Here is an 18,486-nt window from a genome sequence, read left to right as displayed (position 1 = left end):
ATCCTGCTCAGATCCAGTATGTTCTTCTGAGCAGCCGTGAATGAAAGCGGTCCCTGTTAAAACGTGTCTCCTTTTCTAATGGTGAGCCCTCTTTCTCTGGGTTTTCTGTTTCTTTTACACTGTTCTGGCTGCTGCTGCTGCTGCTTTTTCTTCTCATCCTGGGCAGACTGCTGTGTTGCAGCACAGTTTTATTTTAAAGGACTGGGGTGAGCCTTCTCCGTAGGAACATAGCATTCTCTTTTAAAGCTTTTTTTTTTCTTTTAATATAAACAAGGCCAGAGCCCTCTTGATTTACCAGCTTGTCCAGGAAACATGGGTCTCATCCAAGGTCTTGCCCAAGGCTAAGGCCTTGTCCAGGGCCTTGGAAACACGTTCCAACATTGTTTTTGCAGTGTCTTGAATGGTATTTTTAACATGCAGCTTAACAATTTCCATCCCCACCACCACTTCAAAAGCAGCGCAGCCTTTCTAACCAGGCTCTGCAGTACAGGTCCAATGCCTGCCCCATGGCCAGGGGCTAAGGGCAGGGCTGGGACCGCAGGAGGTGTTAAGGCTCCTCATCACACCATGGAAAAGGGACCGATGGGTACCTGGGTCTCTGCCCCGAGGTGCCAGATCCAGCCCTGGGCAGGCATCCTGCTCCACACCACATTGCAGCCCCTACCACGATGCTGGCCCCGATGGCTCTCCACACCAGCTGTGCAGCGTGTCCCAGGAGCGTGGATCAGCCTCTCCAGCCACCAGCAGCTCTCGCACGCTGCAGCCTCAGACACAGCACCCACCAGGGCTCACTATCAAGGAGGTGATAGCCCTCCCGTCTCCAGTAACAACACAACAGCCCAAAGTTTGTCTCACTTTTATTTACATAATTGCACAGCCCGTTTCCCCATGACACTGGAACGTGGCGGGTCAGAGACACTGATTTCCCACATCCATGAGCTGAACATCTTCTCTGGGAAGGAGGAGAAAACTCAAAGAGTTGCTATTGGGTTTTGCAGGGGCACATGCGACAACTCCAATTATTGGCAACTACGATAAAGACAATGAAGCTGAGAGTGAAGCCATGGCTGCGCAGCAGCACAGGGCCGGGCCCCAGTTGCCCCCAGCCAGGGACTTCTGGCTTTCACAGTTGCATATTTGGATCAACAGTGGGTTTCTTAACCAAAACACTGGCTCCATTAAGTCCTTACTAGGGGAACGTGGTGCGGGAGTGCACATCCTTCGTTACCTGCCAGAACTAGACATGGTGCAAGACCAAGCTCCTGGGAGGCAGCCAGGGCTGGGAAGGTTAAACCAAATCCCCAAGTTTTTCTTCACTGGGAATGTCCTGGTGATACAAGGTTTGTTGGGGAGGGGCTGAAGAAAGGCGTACCCAGGACAAGGCACAGAGCAGTGGTGCAGCACTCACTGCCAAGGGAAGGGGTGTGTGGAGGGAGGCAGCACCTGCATGGGAGCTCCACTGCACAAGCTGATTTGAAGCAGGATGCTACTTCGCAGGGACCGTAACTGCAGCTAGGCTGAAGAGGCCTGTCTACACTACAAGCCTCCAGAAGAACCTGGGGACAAGTCATCCCGGCACAACAGGGAAAAGGGAAGGTGCCCATGGGTACGTGGCAGAAGGGAAGAGACAAGCAGGGAAGCTGGCAGGGAGGGAGCAGAGGAGCACAGCCTGGCTGTGTAGAAGATATTCACCCCGTGATCAAACGAGACCCTCATGCTCAGAACAGAGACCAGCTTGGACCAGCCCACAGGGACCCACCGCTGGGCAGAGACAGGCTGCTGCAAGATGTGCTGGGATATCACCGAGTTGCATGAGAAATCCGAGACAGGAGATGGAGGAGAAAAGCAAACGCAAACCAGGCCACAGGGCTGGAGCAATCCTATTGGGAGAGATAGGACACTGGCCCCTGCTGCTCATGCCACCAGCTACTTCCAGCCTAGGATCAGGGAACACATAAGGAAAAGCATCCTGCTTTGCAGCTAGAGAAAAGGAAGAATGGCACGTGGTGCTTTGAATTCAAGAAATTGCAGGTCTCGATCTAACGGGGCACTGGACTGATCCACTTGGGTTCAGCAAAGAAGCTGAGGGACATAGTGTGTGATACCACCACCCACTGCAAGGACTCAGGCAGCTTGGAGCCTGCCTCCTCCCTGCTATCTACCCTCACCATTGCAGGAGTGAGAGCCAAGGGTCACGCCAAGCAGCCACACACACCGCTGGAGCACCCAGCAGGGCAGCACCAACACCAGCATCCTTATGGCCTGCCCCACTCATGGGGCTCAGGAAATCACAGCCCCAAGCACAGGCATCATCTGGCAGGGTGGGGAGGCAATAGAGAGGCAAGGACTAAAACCAAATTCAGGGAGACTCTTGGCAGATTGGGCGCTCCAAGACAGAGGAGCTCGTTAGCTGGGTGTGCTGGAAAAGCAGGTGTATGAAGGAAGAGGAGGAATGCTGGCCCTGCAGGATAAGGGACTTGGAGCCTGTTCTCTGTGAACCAGCGAACTTGGGCTGTTTCACTAGCGGAGATGTAACAGGTACGCAGCACTTTCAGAGATGAACCAAATCACAGCAGCTCCACCAGCTGCTGCCCAGGAATGTGCAAATAATGTACACAGAGAACAGCCGAGACCACCTATGTCCTGCCCAGCAGCTGCAGAGCATGGCCTGTCCCATAAGGTATGTGTGTAACTGATACTACAAGAGGTCCAGCCTCAAGATGGTGAAAGGACATCAGCAAACAGAGACTCCAACTCTCACCTTTTGGGGTCAGGAAAGCTCCTTTCTGAATCTTTTAAAAGCAAAAGGCAATGGTGGGTTTAGCTAGTACAAGCCATCACTTCCCGCCCTCGGATCCTCCATCTACCTTTGCCAGACATACCAAGAGCTGAGTGCATCTGAGTCCTGGGGATGAGCCAGGATCTGCAAGGAAAGCATTTTGTGAGATCACGTCTGCCCAGGAAAAGATTTTCTCATTTTGAAACTTATTTTGAAATTCTCAAAATTACAGTACTTTACAATACAAAATGTCTCCATTCAGTATCACATCATTTACTCCTTCTGGGATTATAATAATTATTAAAAACACACAACTTTCTAGAAAGGACAGAAACACCACGAAAGAGACCAAAGAGTAATGGGAAAGGCTGCTGCAGTATTATCAAAACCAATTTAGTGCAAAGGAGAAGGGGACTTTCAAGAACGGTCGATGAAAAGTGTTCTTTATATGCTCATTTGGAGAAAAGGCATAGATTTAACCTCTGAATGAGATCAGGCTGCCAGCTTCTATACTGAAGCTTAGAACATCAACACAAAAGGACTGAAACACAATATGCATGGCCATTAAAAAATAATATTATATATAGATATATATATAGAGAGAGGGAGATATTTTCCACATATGGTATTTAGTTATAGGAAAGTGTCCCTGCAGACAGGCATATTCTGCCATCTGGCTCTTTTGGGCCATTTCACATGACAGACATTGATTATCTGTCTGTTTGCCATAGTATAAAGTACGTGCTGACTGCAAAGTCCCTTCAGGTGGGACAATTGTTTTCTAGTGCCTCCACAGTTGCCATGTTTCCTGCGCATGCGGGGACACCCGACCTTCTTTGCTTCTGCCAGCCGCGAAGGGCTGCCCTCACCCCAGCAGCCACGTGGCGCAGCGGCCAAGGGACGGCTCAGACGGTGGTTTCATCCGCGGTCTTCTTCATGAGCTTGGCGGAGAGGAGGGAGTGGGGCACGGGGTGAGGGCTCCGTGAGGCTGGGATCATCAAGCGGACTTTCTGGTTGGTCCTTCGCCACTCCGAGTACAGCTGGCAGTGGTAGCGGAACGAAACCTGGTGGGCAATAATGCATCGGTCTGGTTACCAAACCCCGTCACAAGTGCCGAAGACCGTAGAGGGCCAAGTGAGATGCAGTCACCCATCCACCCTCTGCATGCTCTCTGCATATTCCTTCTCAAGCCACCAGTACCCCCCGGACAAGGGAGACAGCACTGACCCTGAAATGGTTTGGGGCACTCCATGTCCCAAGCCTTTGACGAGGAATCAATTAATTTCTGGTAACACCAGGCTGAGTATGGCACAGCCAAAGGGGCTTTCTGGGCAGCACCAGGACAGAGGGACAGAGTTGGCTCAGCTGGGTTTGGGTACCAGGCCAGTGAGATGTGGCAGGGAGGAATCACAACTTGCCCTTTCACTCTAGCCACAGGCTGAAGTGAGCGCCTTGGCTGGGCAGAACGAGGGGTTCTCAACAGGACCAGCCTCAAGTGGCTGAATCCAACCAGCCTCCTCCCATCTCACAGATCCTGGTGGCTCTTCTCTGCCCTTTGCAAAAGCCTTCTCTCCTTGGTCTGCAACAACAGGACATAGGTTGGACTAATTTTTTCTGACAACACTGTAGCCTGGGAGACTTGTCCACCCGGAGGAAGACAGGAGAGGATGCAAAGGCTGGAGGGGACCTAACCAGAGGCATGAGCTGGCCCTGCAGTTTCGGAGCAGACCTGCAAGGGGGAGCTTCAAGCTGTGCTTCCCCAGCAGGCTGGACTCCTTGCTGTGTTCTTTTGCAATCATGAACACAACTACAGATTTTCTCACGGCTCTTGCTGATTACTTAGCTTTGAAATTACACTCTTCTAGAATTTCTTGAGGAAGGAGTAAAACCAGCATATATTTCCTTCCTATTTATTTTGCTAGAAACTGTGAGCAAGAAAATTAAATAATGAATCCAGTCGGTGACTCATCAAAACCAAGCTTTCGTACTTTGTACAAGTACAGGAAACATTTAGCTGGCAAGCAGGAAGTACCAAGAAGCGTATCTGACAGGGAAAACTCAGTATTGCTATCACTTTTGGATAGGTCTCAGACATCTGCTATGAGAACTGTGCCATGGCATTGAGATAATTAGCTCATTGATCTGTGCGCTCCCCTTTTTCCTGTTCTAGAGGGACAACTGTGGGAATAAGGTTGTTTGCTGATAAAAAAGAAGCAAATGCATCTCACAGTCTTCAGATACAGCATATGAATGGGGAGGTAATGGTGCAAACCTCAAGGAAAGCTCCACAGGAATGAGCTGCAACCTTGGCCATGGCTTCTCTCGCAATCCTCACATTGATTACAGCCATCACCACCCACTCATGTAACAGCCCTTTGTGCTGCACAGCCCATGGCTGCACAGAAGAATTGCAGTTGAATATGGTAAATGTGATAAAGGGGCTTCACTTAATGCCCTTCGCTGTTCAAGGAAATGTGAAGCACGGCAGAACTAGAGCCATTTTAGTCAGGACTCATTATTTCACCAAAAAAACCCCATTCTTCCATTTCCTCCAGATTTCCAGCTCCTCCAGACCAGTCCTGGGACAGAGAAGATGGAAGCACTTCCTCTTAACGTTTCCAATTTTAGCTTGGCTTTCTCCAGAAATCAACCTTATGCAGCACATACATGCAGCAGTGGAGACTTTCCTCAAGAACTGCTGGTGCACTGCAATTGCTGCATATTTTGACAGAAACACAGATCAGGCACTCTTGCACCCCCCCAGAGCAAAGGCTGCAGCACCAGCTCACCCTCCACTGGCACCTGCATCTGTGTGGGAGAGTTGCAAAGAATGTCCTAACCCCAGAGAAAGCTGTTACTCTGAGAGATCAAAGCATGAGATGGCAGGGAAATGAGCTGTGGCATTTCCACTGCCTGCAGAACTGCCAGCTTTTTGAGGTCCCACTATTTCTCCTCCACTAACTGCACTTCATCACTTCCCAAAATGGTGCCTCCCAGCAAGCAGCTGGAAAAGGGTATCAACAGGGCATGAGCACACACAAACAGGGCTTTGAATAGGAGAGCTGAAATTAAGTTCCAAACCCAGAAACCCACCCAGCAACACAACACAAAAGAACCGAATGGGAAACAGTGGGATGGGAAACTGAATGGGAAGTCCCCGGCCTGGGAGCCCCTGGAGAGAGCGGGGCCTGGGGAGCCCCAAGGGCTCAGGGAACAGCAGGGCAGGGAGCTGCCCCCAGTCCAGCTGCTCCTCTGGGCTCTCAGCTGGGAGCACTCACAGATGTGCTAACATAGCAAATTCACATTTGCTTTCCTGCTCTTTGGGACTCACCCCAAGCTGCAAGCTCCCAGCTGCCTAATTCGGCATGTCCAAAAAGCTGCAAAGTGGGGCATCTGCAGGAAGCTCTTTCCCAGCACAGATCAGTTCAACATCCAGACAGGGTCAAGTGCAGGTTCCCAGTAATTCCCAGGGCCTCCAACCCAGCAGCACAGCTGTAAAGCCACAGCAGTGGGTCAGGACAGGCTGGCTACCCAGTCTTGGCTCAGGGCTCGAGTCCAAAAGCCCAGTATGCGAGAGAAGTCAGAGGTCTCCCCAGGGCCGGAGTGTTCCTTGCACACATCCTTCTGTGCTGCTGACATCTTAAAAATACTGCGTAGAACTTTGTTTAGTTGTGGGCCACAGAGACTGCCAATGGCCAGTCTGCACCTCCTTCAGGCATGGTCAACCTGTGGCGGGCAGCACAAAGCATGGAGGGACATGAGGGCAGATTATTTAAGGGTCAAATATTTTCCAGATTTTATTTTTCCCCTAAACCATCTGGGTATGAAGTTTGTGTTTCTTCCCCAAAATAGGAACACGCACAACACCTGGAACACTGCCTGCCACCAGCACCAGACCTTCCCACCGAACTCCAGCCACACTTGGGCATATCTGCGCCCAGGTACATGATACCCCAGGGAACACAGCTCCCGTGTCAGTCTGGAAAGTAGATGATCAGGATGTGGTTTCTCATTCTCAGCAACAACTTTAGCAGCTCCCATTAGAAGATAATTAAATGGATGTTCAAGAGAAAGAGCCCTAGGTTTTCGCACAAGGGGAGTAAGAAACGGCTGGCTGCACTGATGCCGTGCAAGCCAGTACTTCGATCCCCCTTTTGAACAGAAACAAGGGCCTGAGCAGCAGACACTTACCAGCGTCCAAAGGACGTAGATTGTGAAAAGTGCTATAGTTAGTGCTATGAGTCCAATGGCCTCCAGTCGGCTGTTGAACTGCAAATGATCCTGGGCTCCGCGCAGACACAACCAGCCAGAGATTGCCGCCAGGGGAGTAATGAACAGGAAACACACCATGTCACAGAAAAGGGTCCTCTTCTCATTGCGGGGACCGGGATCCTTCAGCCACTGCCAGAAGGAAGGGAGAAAGGGCATTAGTCAGCAGCACACAGAGCACACAGCATGCTAGCAAAACAGGACTGCTATGCTGGGAAGCTCTCACATGCTCTCTGCAGTCTATACGTACCTGGTGCATATACTTAACTCACATAAACCTTCACAAAAATAGAGCTAGAGAGCATCAAGTATATTTTCAACAACCAAAAAGGGAAAGGGAAGAGACAGCTGAAGAATATGTACAGGGCAAGGCAGTAGTAAATACAGGAGCTCTCTGGGCTCTTCACTGGAGTAGCAAGAAGCAGGCAGCAGCTAGCAGCCAGAGGAAGGCCGGTTCAGTAAAGCCTGGCTTAGTAAAGGTCTGACAGGTCTTGGATTGAGCTTCAACAGAAACATATCTGCAACTGGTGTAGAGGCTATGGGAAACTGGGACATTAGGGTCTGTGGCCAGGCCAAGCCATAAGGGCAACTGTCCCAAATCAGTCCTCTGTTTCCTTTTGGCGAATCGTGGCATTTTAGAGTTTTGCTCTTGATTTAAATCAAATCTGAAATACCCAGGTCCACCTGAGAGACTGTGCAAGACAGCTCTGGAGAAGGAATGCTCTCAAGGGTATGGGCACTGTCCTTGGGGCTTGAGCAAGCTGTGGCAGTCCAGGGCCATCAGTGGGAAATGCAAACATCCATGCACCCAGTATTTTCACTGAGATGATGACAGAGAGGAAGAAAGCATATCACTTCAGCAACTAAGAAACCAAGACTGGAGGAAGAAAAAAAAAAAAGAAAGAAAAGCAAAAAGAAAGTGAGTAACTAGCGGGAAGTTTTGCACCTGAGCGGACAAAGCATGACAGCAGCCGAGGGGCCATGCTGTTGGGCTGGCCCTGGCAGAGGAAGGTAACACAAACCCATTTTCTTTTACAGAACAACCTGTGCCCTCACAGAGAAAGCCTTTGACCATTTCTAAAGAGGAAGCAGCACAGCTGTCAGGTGAGGAGAGACACAGAACTCAGCTGGCTGGGGGAAGATCCCCCATCGCTTTCTCCCAGATCTCAGTGGATCACAAGTGACCATGAAGGGATGAGGCCTGATCATACAGAGACAGCTGCTGAAAACTCCACCTTCATGACTACAAAATCCCAAAGACCTTTCCACTGCTGGTGACCAGCCACTGGCCACCACGTTACACACAGAAGAGATCTACCAGGACCAGGACAGAGCCAATTCTAGTGTAGTCCTTCCCATTTTCAGGCTTGCTTTCTTGCCTCCCAGGCAGTAAGTGATCTGTCACAGTGGAGGTTACTGCACTTTACGCTGTGTTACCAAGAGGCTTTGCAAGCACTTCCATCTTGCAGCTCTCAAAAATTAGCAGGTTACAGAATGAACGCAGCTGTGTTGCAGGCAGATTTCCCTCAACAGGCAATCTCTAAATGTTCACTACTTTCAGGAGTCCCAACTTGCTTCCAGTGTGGGTTCATTTTAGAGACTTTGACAACAGCAATTGTTCTACTTTTCCTGGGATTATGCTATTTTCAGCCTTTCCTTTCCTTTTTTAGAACAGCAAGCAGCTGTGGTTCCTACCAATACCCAGAGTTGTTACACCACGTTTTTACTAGTGGTTCTGTATGCTGGGCTGCTGGATCCTTCCTCCTTTCCTGCACAAGGATGACTGGTCTCATTTAGGACTTTTTTTTCCTCAAAAAAAAAAAATTTAAAAAAATTGGAGAACATGATTGAAAAGGCACAGTCAGAGCAGGGAAGGGAATATCCCCAAGGCAGCCAGGGCCAGGCAGGCACATCCTACTGCCAGACTTGGAATAGGGTGCCCACTTTTGAACAGGCAGCGTGAAAAGGGGCCCATCTGAGAACTACGCACACAAATCTCCTTCCCTACAGGGGAAACCACAGTTTAAATAGCAATACAGAAGGGGTGGTGGCAGGTATGCAAGAACTTAACAAGACTACATGGGTCAAAACAGAGCACTGGTAGGTAGCCTGAGGACATGGCTGGCCAGAAAGACAAGCAAAAAGTGCTGGCCCAGAAGGGGAACATGGAAGGGTGCATACATATTAGTGCAGATTTAACTAGAGAGTGTCTAATGTGAGGGATGTACAGCGAGACACAGCAGAGGGGTGAGGACAGGGTGAGAAACACAGACAACTTTTGTTGAAATGGGAAAGAGAAGGGGGAGGTGGCAAATCTGGGCAAGGAACAGCAACGTGGCTGGGGTGGTCAGAGCCACAGCAGCAGCACGGTCTGCAGTCACCTGTGATAGGACACCGAGCTGGCGAAGAACGGAGGAGAGGATGCTGCAGCAACAGATAAGAGCCTGGCCAGGAATTTCGGGTGGGAGGACTGATAAGCAAGATATTTTAGAGAAGTGACCTGAAGCGTCTGAAAGACCCAAGCAGAGCAAGAACAACTGAAGCTAGAGAGCAAGCTGGGAGCTGAAGAGCACAAGATAGATCTGGGGACAGAGCAACAGTCCTGCAATAACAGAGGGCAAGTTAGAAGCATTTTAAAGCCATTCTGAGCACGACTTGATGGCCAGACAGTCAGAAGGAAATTTCAGAGCAGCCACAACTGTGGTTTGGCCAGGAGGAGCTAGGAGAAGGGAGGCAGACGTGCAAGTCACCCCTTGTGTGGCTCTGCAGAGGAGATTAGTGGTGATGAGCTGTGTGGGGAAGATAAGGACCACACATGCAGTCCTGAGCAACTGTAAGAGGAAGTGAGGGTGGATGGCAGCTCATCTACGCAGTAAAGCTGCTCCTACAAACAGTGCATTGGAAGCCCCATCATTCAAATCCCTTGCCATGTGCCTGGCTTTCCCCACTCCAGCCAGCACAGTGCTGCCTCAGGTAAATGCTGAATTACCCCGGCTGGACCAACAACCCTCTAGCAGAAATCCCAGAGCACCCCATCCTCTGTAAGAGGACATCTTGGGTCACTTTTGACTCTCATACAATAAGAATCTCTGGGACTGAAGGCAGATAGGTATTTTACTGCATCTTACTCTATTTATATTACTTGTGACCTTTGAAACTCCTTCTTCCTCCCTAAGATGGGAGCCAAACATGTAAAGGCAGGAAGCAAATTAATTTCCTTTTGAAGCAGTTGATTTAGTTTGCCAATATGCACTGACACAGTAAAAAAAAAAAGAATACAATAAGCCACCCTAAGGGTGCAGTGTTTCTGGCACAGCAGCACATCACTGCATATACAGGACTTAAAATAAACCTTGCAAACAATCCAAAAAGTGGTCAGTCAGATTAAACAATTTTTGTAGGGAAAACTATCAAGTAAACATGGGAAAGCAACAAAAGCACAACTTGGTCTTCTTCCAGGCCAAGTCCAAAACCAATTGCTTCCATGCTGCAATCACATGTGAGACTAAAGGGAAAAAGGTAGAACTGGCTGCTTGCTGCCCACTTCAGCTATGAGCTGGGTCTCAGACCACCCTGCTGGAAACAACCTCCCTCTGCTTGTGCAACAAGAAGTTATTCCAGGTACAATCATATTTCTTTGTCCTCCAGCATGATCCTGAGGCTCTCCCAGATGTTCTTTCTACTGGGATCAGCAGGGCTGTGGAAGGGAGCTCATTTCTTGGACCCACGGCAGGCCTATGGGATGATGAGTATCTGATCTTTGGATGTTGCAGTGCCCAAAAAACTAGGGTGAGCCCAGGTGACAGAAAGCAGGAAGAAGGCATGCAGAAAAAGGCACCAGGACATCATCAGCTCCTCTAGAAGCCAAGAGCAGAGCTCAAAGTACAACAGAGCAGTCTCCCAGACAGTCCATGCGAGCACCTGCTACACTGCATGTCTCAGAGTTGGGCTGCATTCTGCCACTTGGGACCAAGGGGAATTGACTGATGAGGGATCATCCCAGCAATGCTCAGCACCTTACAGTCTTTCTGGGGCATTATAAATGGGTGTTTTAGAATAAGCTTTCATTGACTTTTACAGCTCGCTCACCTTGTGTGGCAAAATGTACATGGCTGTGAGCTATTAGCCCATTTCATAAAACACATTGCATGCAGCATTCTCGTGCCAGCCGATGGCAGTCCCATGCCAAGCAGGATCAGCACAGTACAGAACCAGCAGTCTCCAGCCAGCACATGCTCAGGTCTCTCCCAGCTGGACCACCCGCTCTCGTGAGCACCATTCAGGACCAGCATGACCTGCCAATCTCACCAGCTGACCCTACCACAAAGCTCCCTATGTGCTTCAGAACTACAGTATGATGCAAGCCACAGCAGCAACAGGACTATCAGCTGTGTTACAAAACATCCTGTGTCCTTTCTGTCCACCAAAGTTAGCCTGTGGCTGCTCAGGCACCTGTTGATTTTCCTTTCACTGCTGACCTGGTGCCTGGCTACGTAAGACAGAAAGGAAAACATGACCTTGATTCACAGCAGCACGATTAGCCCTGTCCCTGCCCTGAGAAACATGTCGAGTCAAAAAACACAGCTTCAGAAGAGGGACCATCACACCTCTTCTCTGGGCACCCACCAAAACCTCCTTGTAGGCCACTGAGCTCCACGGGCAGCCCCAGCAGGATGGTCCTGTTTCCTTTACCAAGGTGGGGAGGGATGTTTTCTGATGGGGTACCCAGAGTTCAGGAAGCCAAAACCCAGAAACACCCCTAGCCCTGCAAGCAGGGCAGTTCAGAGCAAAGTGGTCCCTCCTCATCCTCCTTTCCCCATGGCACAACTGGCTGCCCTCAATGCTCTGCAAACCTCAACAAGCTGAATCTCTCCTTGAACAGGCATGAGAGCCTTTCCAGTGCACTCAGCCTGGCTCCAGCCACCACAAAGAACAAGGCACTGGGCTGACCCAAGGAAAACAAGAGCTGCAGGAGCACTAGAAATGGTGGACAGGAGAAGAACTGACCCAAGCAGTGCTGCAGGTCACCAGGACACTTTCCTACACAGCAGCAGGTGTTTCTGTGGTTGGTGTCACCACGGGAAATGCTGTGCCACAACATGCACAAATATGACATCATGGCATTGCCAGCAGCTGCCCCTCAGAGAAACCCCACTGGTAGCAGGTGCTCTAGATCCTCAGGGTACAGACAGGGCTGGACAAAGTGGTGAAGATGGACGTGTAAGAAAGAGACTAGCGCTGATAAGTGCCAAGAGCGCAAGGATGAAGTGTTTCTAGTTTTGTCCCCAAAGAGGCCATTCCAGCTTTGCAGAGCAGTGTCAGGGACTGTACAGAAAAATACCAAGAGGATCTAGGGTGGGATCTGAGAAGAGCATCTCCAGACAGCAAATGCAAGTAAAGAGAGAAAGGAAAAGATGACAGAGGAATGGAACTCAGCAGGAGCCAAAAGTGATTAGTTTTTCACTAGATACAGGAGTCTAACATAGGCCTGCACTGAGAAAGGAGGGAGACAAGCTGAGGAAGGGGGTAGAGGAGCACAGATGAGACAGAGAACAGTGCAGTGAGTTCAGCAGAAGAGTTCAAGGAAAGCACAGAAAAAAGTCTGTCTGCAACAAAGATAATGCTGGAGGAAGGGTGGGGGAGAGTTTACATCACATCTCAGTTCTCTGAACTGGAAGGGGGCCAGTGATCACTACACTGGGTGCTGCACCCAGAGGCAAAATTTCTTTTCCTAGTAACATAAGCAGAATTAATAAGAATACCACTATTACTCCCTGCAAACCTCACTTTGCTTGTACCGCAGACATCCCAGCAGCGCCTCCCACAGCTACAGAGGTATGAGAGACTAGTGAGATGGAGCAGAAAGACAGCACATGGCAGACCTACGGGAGGTGTCCCATACTCCAGCGTGACCCAAACAGCCAAACAAACCTCTCTGAGAATTTCAAACATGCTTTGTTGCAGGCGACAGTTGTGTTTGGAAGCCGTACTTCCCTTATGAGACCAAAAAAAAAAAAAAAAGAGAAAAAAATGCACTGGCCTATATAAAATATCCAGCTTAAGTGAACAAAAAGCATTAGCAGTCAGTGAAAAATAAGCATCTTTTAATCAAAACTGCATAATAAAACACAAAGAGAAACAGTAGGAACAAAAAACTGGCAGTCTCTCCTGTACTGCATAATACCCTTGGAAGGAGCTGTTTTGCAGAGGCATAGGCACACACGGATATTACTAAAGCTGCCCTTTCTAAATAAAGCATGTTAACACACATATTGCAGGAAAGCACCAGCACTGAAGACATGGAAGCAGAATCTTCTTGGGGCTCCATCACAAGACCTGCTTGCAAGGACAGAAATATGGGAACAAAGGGTGTGGCTAAACTGTTCCAGTGGTGGCTGATTCACCAGAGAAATCTTTTTTGGAATTAGTGAGCTGTCTCAAATGAGTTTTGCTTTAGCAAAGGTATTAAATGCTTAAAGAAGCATTATGAACAAGTCATGCATAACACTTATTAGCTTTTACCACCAGGAGACATTGGCTTTCCACAGCCTGGTAATTTTAGCAAAGCCAGAGCCTTGGCCTCAGCACCAGAAATTCATGCCCACTCTCAGATCTAAGTACAGTAACCCCTAGGTTCCTCTCCCCAGGATTTACATGATGTGTGGACAAAAATACATCCTTCCTCTTTAACATGGACTGACATTTTGCTGGGATTAAACAGCTGCTGCTCAGCCGTCTGCCCGAGCTGCCAGCCCGGGACATTTCCACACAGAGACTTCGGCTGTTCAGCACAGACCCGTGGCACTGATTGCCCAACACCAGGATTGCACCAGGCCAAGTAGGCAGCGTGGGCCAAAGGAGATGGGAAACCAAAGCTGACTTGCAGCATGGGCAGATGGCCTGAAACAGGAGTCTCTGGAGGCCGGAGGTGTTGTTTTTCTTAAGCGCATTTAGAAACACTCAGAGGGGACAAAATTAACAACAGGTTAAAGTTAAAACCCTTTACAAGAGGTCAATGAAATGAAAAGAGAAATGAGAGGGTCAGTGCCACAGCAAAATACACAAAATAAGGAGCCATGGAAAGGAAATACTTTTGCTGGTAACCTGGGAAAGCAGAGAGGGCAAATGGGCAGGAGTGGGCTCAGGTACACAAAACACGGACCGACCCATGCTCCCACCTCACTTTGTGGGCAGTGGGCTGCAGGCAGGGAGAAGACCAGGAGCTGTGCAGAAGGACCACACTTCCTTATGGCTGTAGAAACAAAGCCACAGCATCACCCTTGATAATGCTTTCTAGAAATACACAATACATCCAATACAGTACCAAATGTCTCAATCCATGCAGCTCTGCCTGAAATCCTAGAGGACAAAGCATCTTCAGTGAGGAGAGCATTTTGTAAGAGAAGATAGGTTTGTGATGGATTTAGCTTCAGACCAAAGAAAGAAATTTACATGGAAGGGAGAACACTAAGCGGGGGGTGGGAGGGTAGATATTTAGACTCATACAACAAGCTGTCTGTAACAGCACTTACCTTGGTTCTGCTAGAGCCAGAAAAAGGCAGGCACCTTCAGACAAGCTAACCCATCCTAACTTAGGTTTCTAAGGAGGCAGGAATTAATTGATCACAAGAGGCATTTCCTTCTCTCCATAGTCTATAGGGCTCTAAAGAACAAGGTTTGGCTGAGGCTAATTTGAGGTGTAAAAATTTAGGGCAAATAAACCCAACTCTGCCTAGAGAACTGTGTGACCATCCGTGGCCTGGAAGAAAGAGCTGTCTAGACTGAAGCAATGCTTCATTTGCAAAGGAGCTTGTTCTTCTACAATGCTCTGACACCAAAGATACTTATGTTTCCTGAAGATGAATCCTAGGCAGTAACTGTGCATTCTCTGTGCTTTACATTGTTGGAAAAAAGAAGAAACTACCTGTTCCAGGAAAGCTGTATGCACTGCAACTTTTGGTTTGAACATTTCATCTAAATACCTGGAAAACTTCAGCAGTAGGTAACACAAACATATTTTGCACTTTTTGACTATGCCAGCCATGCTGGCTAGAGTCTCATGGATTCGGATCACTTCCCCATAAACATATGGATGCCCATTAAACTAACATTGATGTAGGAAAGTCAAGTACCAGAAAACCATCCCTCTCCAAGGCTTGGCCACCTCGTTCTCTGCTGGGGACATGCTCCTCACTCGAGAGCCCCACTCCACAACCCGTTTGTGCTGGAGACCATTTCAGAGAGCCAAACAGAAGCCACTCTTTCCTTTCCCAGCACAGGCATCGGCATGGTGGCATCCCACACCCGTGGCTACAGACCCTCCCCAGGCACCTGGGACCGCAGTTCAACTCTCCCTCTTCACCTGCAGTGGTTCAAAACATGCTCCCAAAAAAGCACTCAGCCCATCAACCTCACAGCCTAACAGTTAACAACAGTCTTTCGTGGTTTTTTCAGCTTTCAACCAGCTTCTTAGTTAAAAAATAACTGAGCTAGGCTGAACTGCAGGAGATATCCTCCCTGCACCCCTGGGCCAGCCCATGGCTGCCAGAGCTGGCTCCGGTCTCAGACGAGTCCCCCACTCCCGGTTCAGAGATCAGGCACACTGGCAGCAAACACTGTTACTATTTTTACATTGAACAGACCACAACATAAATAAATGGCTGCTTGAAGAAAATAAAAATCCAATTCTATTAAAAAATTCTCTTTAATCCATGCTGAACAAGGTTGCTGTGTTCCCTCCCTAAAGGAGGCTGCAAAATTAAATTACTGTTTGTGAAGTGCTCGGATATCACAACAATAAGTAACCCAGAGAAGCCCATGGGGAAATGAATTAATTTTGTCTTGTGAATGGGGATACAAAAGAGCACATAGCCACACAACACCACAGGATAAACAAAGTTAGCTAGCAGGCATCTTTCACCCGTGCACGGATCCTGGAAAACGCAGTCTGTGACCACGTAAAGACCACACTAATGCAGATCTACAAGAGGACTGAAGTAAAAACTAAGGCAATTTTGGTTGTGGCATTTCCTGACTTCCAAGAACTTTCTGCAGCTTCCGCAGAAGCATTTCAACTCGACCATGTAGCTTCCCAACAACGCTCGCCAAAACGCCTCCTCCAGTCCACAGTCACCTCTCAGCCTCTCTCCTTCTGAAAGCTCTTCAAACACACATAGACAGAGCTAGTTCTTCTGATGGCCCATTCCCACGAAGATCAGCAGTGCTGACCAGTGACCACCACAGCCACTATGAGCAGCTCTAAGTCTCCCCAGGCTGGAAAGGTTGGACACAGCAGAGCGAACAGCAAAAGCTATAGCTGCTTTCTCCTGTGAGGACCAACATCAGCAGGTAGTATGTCACCTAATTCTCTTATGGGTTTCATGGTGGCCACGTGACAGCAGAAGAGAGCTACGATGCCTGGATAGCCTTTCACACCTGGGACAGACCCTTTCATCGACACCACTGCCATAAAGTATGCTCCTGCATTGTTCCCAGTCCTAGTCTCTAACCCATTTATCCTCCTCTACTCACCAATTTCTATTTTGACTTCCTAGTTTTACTTGGTGAACAGCAGATTTTTTTTATCAGAGCTACTAAACAGCACACTCGCACATGAGCATCACTTCCCCGAAAATTTCAAAATGTTCCCCACCCCTCCCCGCAACAAAGGAGTGGAGAATCTCTCAGATAAGGCGGCTGAGGGAACTGTGTCATTTTTAAATGACTAAGCAGCCTCTTTCCCTAGCCGCCTTCTCAGAAACAGATGAGCAACTTGGAGATGACACTTCCCAAAAGTATTTGGTGAAGAGTTTTGGCCCAATCTGGTGTGGGGATGAGATTACACCAGACTGCAGACAGAGGGTATTAATGGAAAGTTCCAGCAAGCTGGCAAGGTGGTTATCAGCTCTTTCAGAAGAGCTCTGCACTAAGGGCAGAGCCTCTGCTAACAGCAGGCGCGCTTTTGAAAGTGGCCCAAGTTCTGTAAGTTGGCCTCTAAGTGAACAAAAAGCCCAAACAAACATCACATGGTGAAGCACACTCATTGTCACTACTTCCAATGAGCACAGATTTCAGTAGTGCAGATGCTCAGAGCAGTTGTAACGACTCCCAAGGAAAATGAGAAACTGAAGTCCAGGACATTTTCCCCAGACTCTAGGCAGGGACCAGAACGTTTTACAGCGTGGTGGAAGTAGTACAACAAAACCAGGTGGTCTTTCCAGCCAGGTGAGCCACTTCACTCTAGTAGGAGCCCTCCACTCATGACACGTCAGGTATGCAGTGCACATGCTGATCAGCTGAACCAGGTTGTATGAACACCCGGCACACCTGCATGCCTCAGCCACAGCCCACACGCTGCTCAGTGCAGCTTGTGTCAGACTCACAGCACTCCATTGCGTGGTGGGGAAGTGCTGCTGGCCCCTGGGAAAGAGCAAGAGCAGGCTGCTGCCAAGGAATTTATTAAACCAGGCTACAGGCTGTTCCTCAAGCCCGGGAAAAAGCTTGCTGCCAATGAACTGCAGGCAAAGGAATTGCTCTAGGGCTGTATGATGATGGCAAGCTGCATGTTAGATTCTACAGCAGGGATCACTCTCACTGGCTAACTGGTGACTTTTCATCAAGTGCTTACCAGCCTCCAAACTCAGACAGTGTTGATGGCACTTTATGCAAGCTGTTCCCCTAGCAGACACAGGAGACACCAGAACAGGGCAGATCATCCCCTTCACTGTGCTCAAAGGCAGTCCCCAGACATGAGAAGTAACAAATAATTCGTGTCCCAAAGCCTTTGACACCTATCAGTAACGGTTTGAGGGGTCTCCTCCTCTCTGAAAACACAGTGGTGTTTCTCTTGCAATTGAGGCTCATTAAATGCTGCCCACGCATCACCTCTCAACACTCAGATTGCTTGTTGGTCACCACACCCTTACAGGCTCCAGTTCAGAAGGGCTCTTCACAGATTTCAACAGGAATTAAAATTTGATTGTCCCAGGCTGCTCACTCATCCACCTTGGAGTACAGACAAGAAGGCAGACAGAAGACCCATGGCTTTCCTGTTGCACTGTCCCAGCAAGCTCCTCTTGCCTGCTGGAGGCACAGACATCAGTGTCAGAGGAGAAACCCCTCCAATATACACTGGTCTTTGAGCTTTTATTCAAGTATGCAGTTCTCTAAGCCTGTACTTGTTACGAGGTGCTACAGCATCTGTGAACTATGGCTAAACGCACTTCCACATGTTTGTTTCTGGGCATGAATACTTTACTAGCTCTTAAGCTAAAACATCTGAAACCCATACTCAAAATTTTGGCCCGCATAAGCCCTAACAAACTCACTGTCACTGAGCTTGCCTGCAGTATGTCCTCAAAGCCAAGATACAGCCCTTCCCAAATGTTTTAAAGCAGTGGTTTTCAACCTCTGAAGCAACCATTTGAGAGTTTTTGGTC

At 48.8% G+C, this 18,486-nt stretch overlaps 1 protein-coding gene across 5 annotated transcripts in view; it reads right to left on the bottom strand.

The window, feature by feature from the left end:
• Positions 1 to 844: 844 nt before the first annotated feature.
• The window catches only part of MARCHF2 (membrane associated ring-CH-type finger 2), a 37,560-nt gene continuing 19,918 nt past the window's right edge, over positions 845 to 18,486 (bottom strand). For all 5 annotated transcript variants that reach the window (XM_075038299.1, XM_075038296.1, XM_075038295.1 and 2 more), the window contains 2 exons: positions 6,971 to 7,180; positions 845 to 3,843 (listed from right to left, as the gene is read on the bottom strand). In XM_075038299.1, coding sequence (XP_074894400.1) covers positions 3,685 to 3,843; positions 6,971 to 7,180 — 369 coding nt within the window. In that variant the 3' untranslated portion in view covers positions 845 to 3,684. The remainder of the gene's footprint in view (positions 3,844 to 6,970; positions 7,181 to 18,486) is intronic.

This window comes from Buteo buteo, chromosome 10, assembly GCF_964188355.1.
Source record: "Buteo buteo chromosome 10, bButBut1.hap1.1, whole genome shotgun sequence".
Taxonomy (NCBI): Eukaryota; Metazoa; Chordata; class Aves; order Accipitriformes; family Accipitridae; genus Buteo; species Buteo buteo.
Note: the sequence above shows the minus strand (reverse complement) of the source record. Positions and strands in the feature narration are given on the sequence as shown.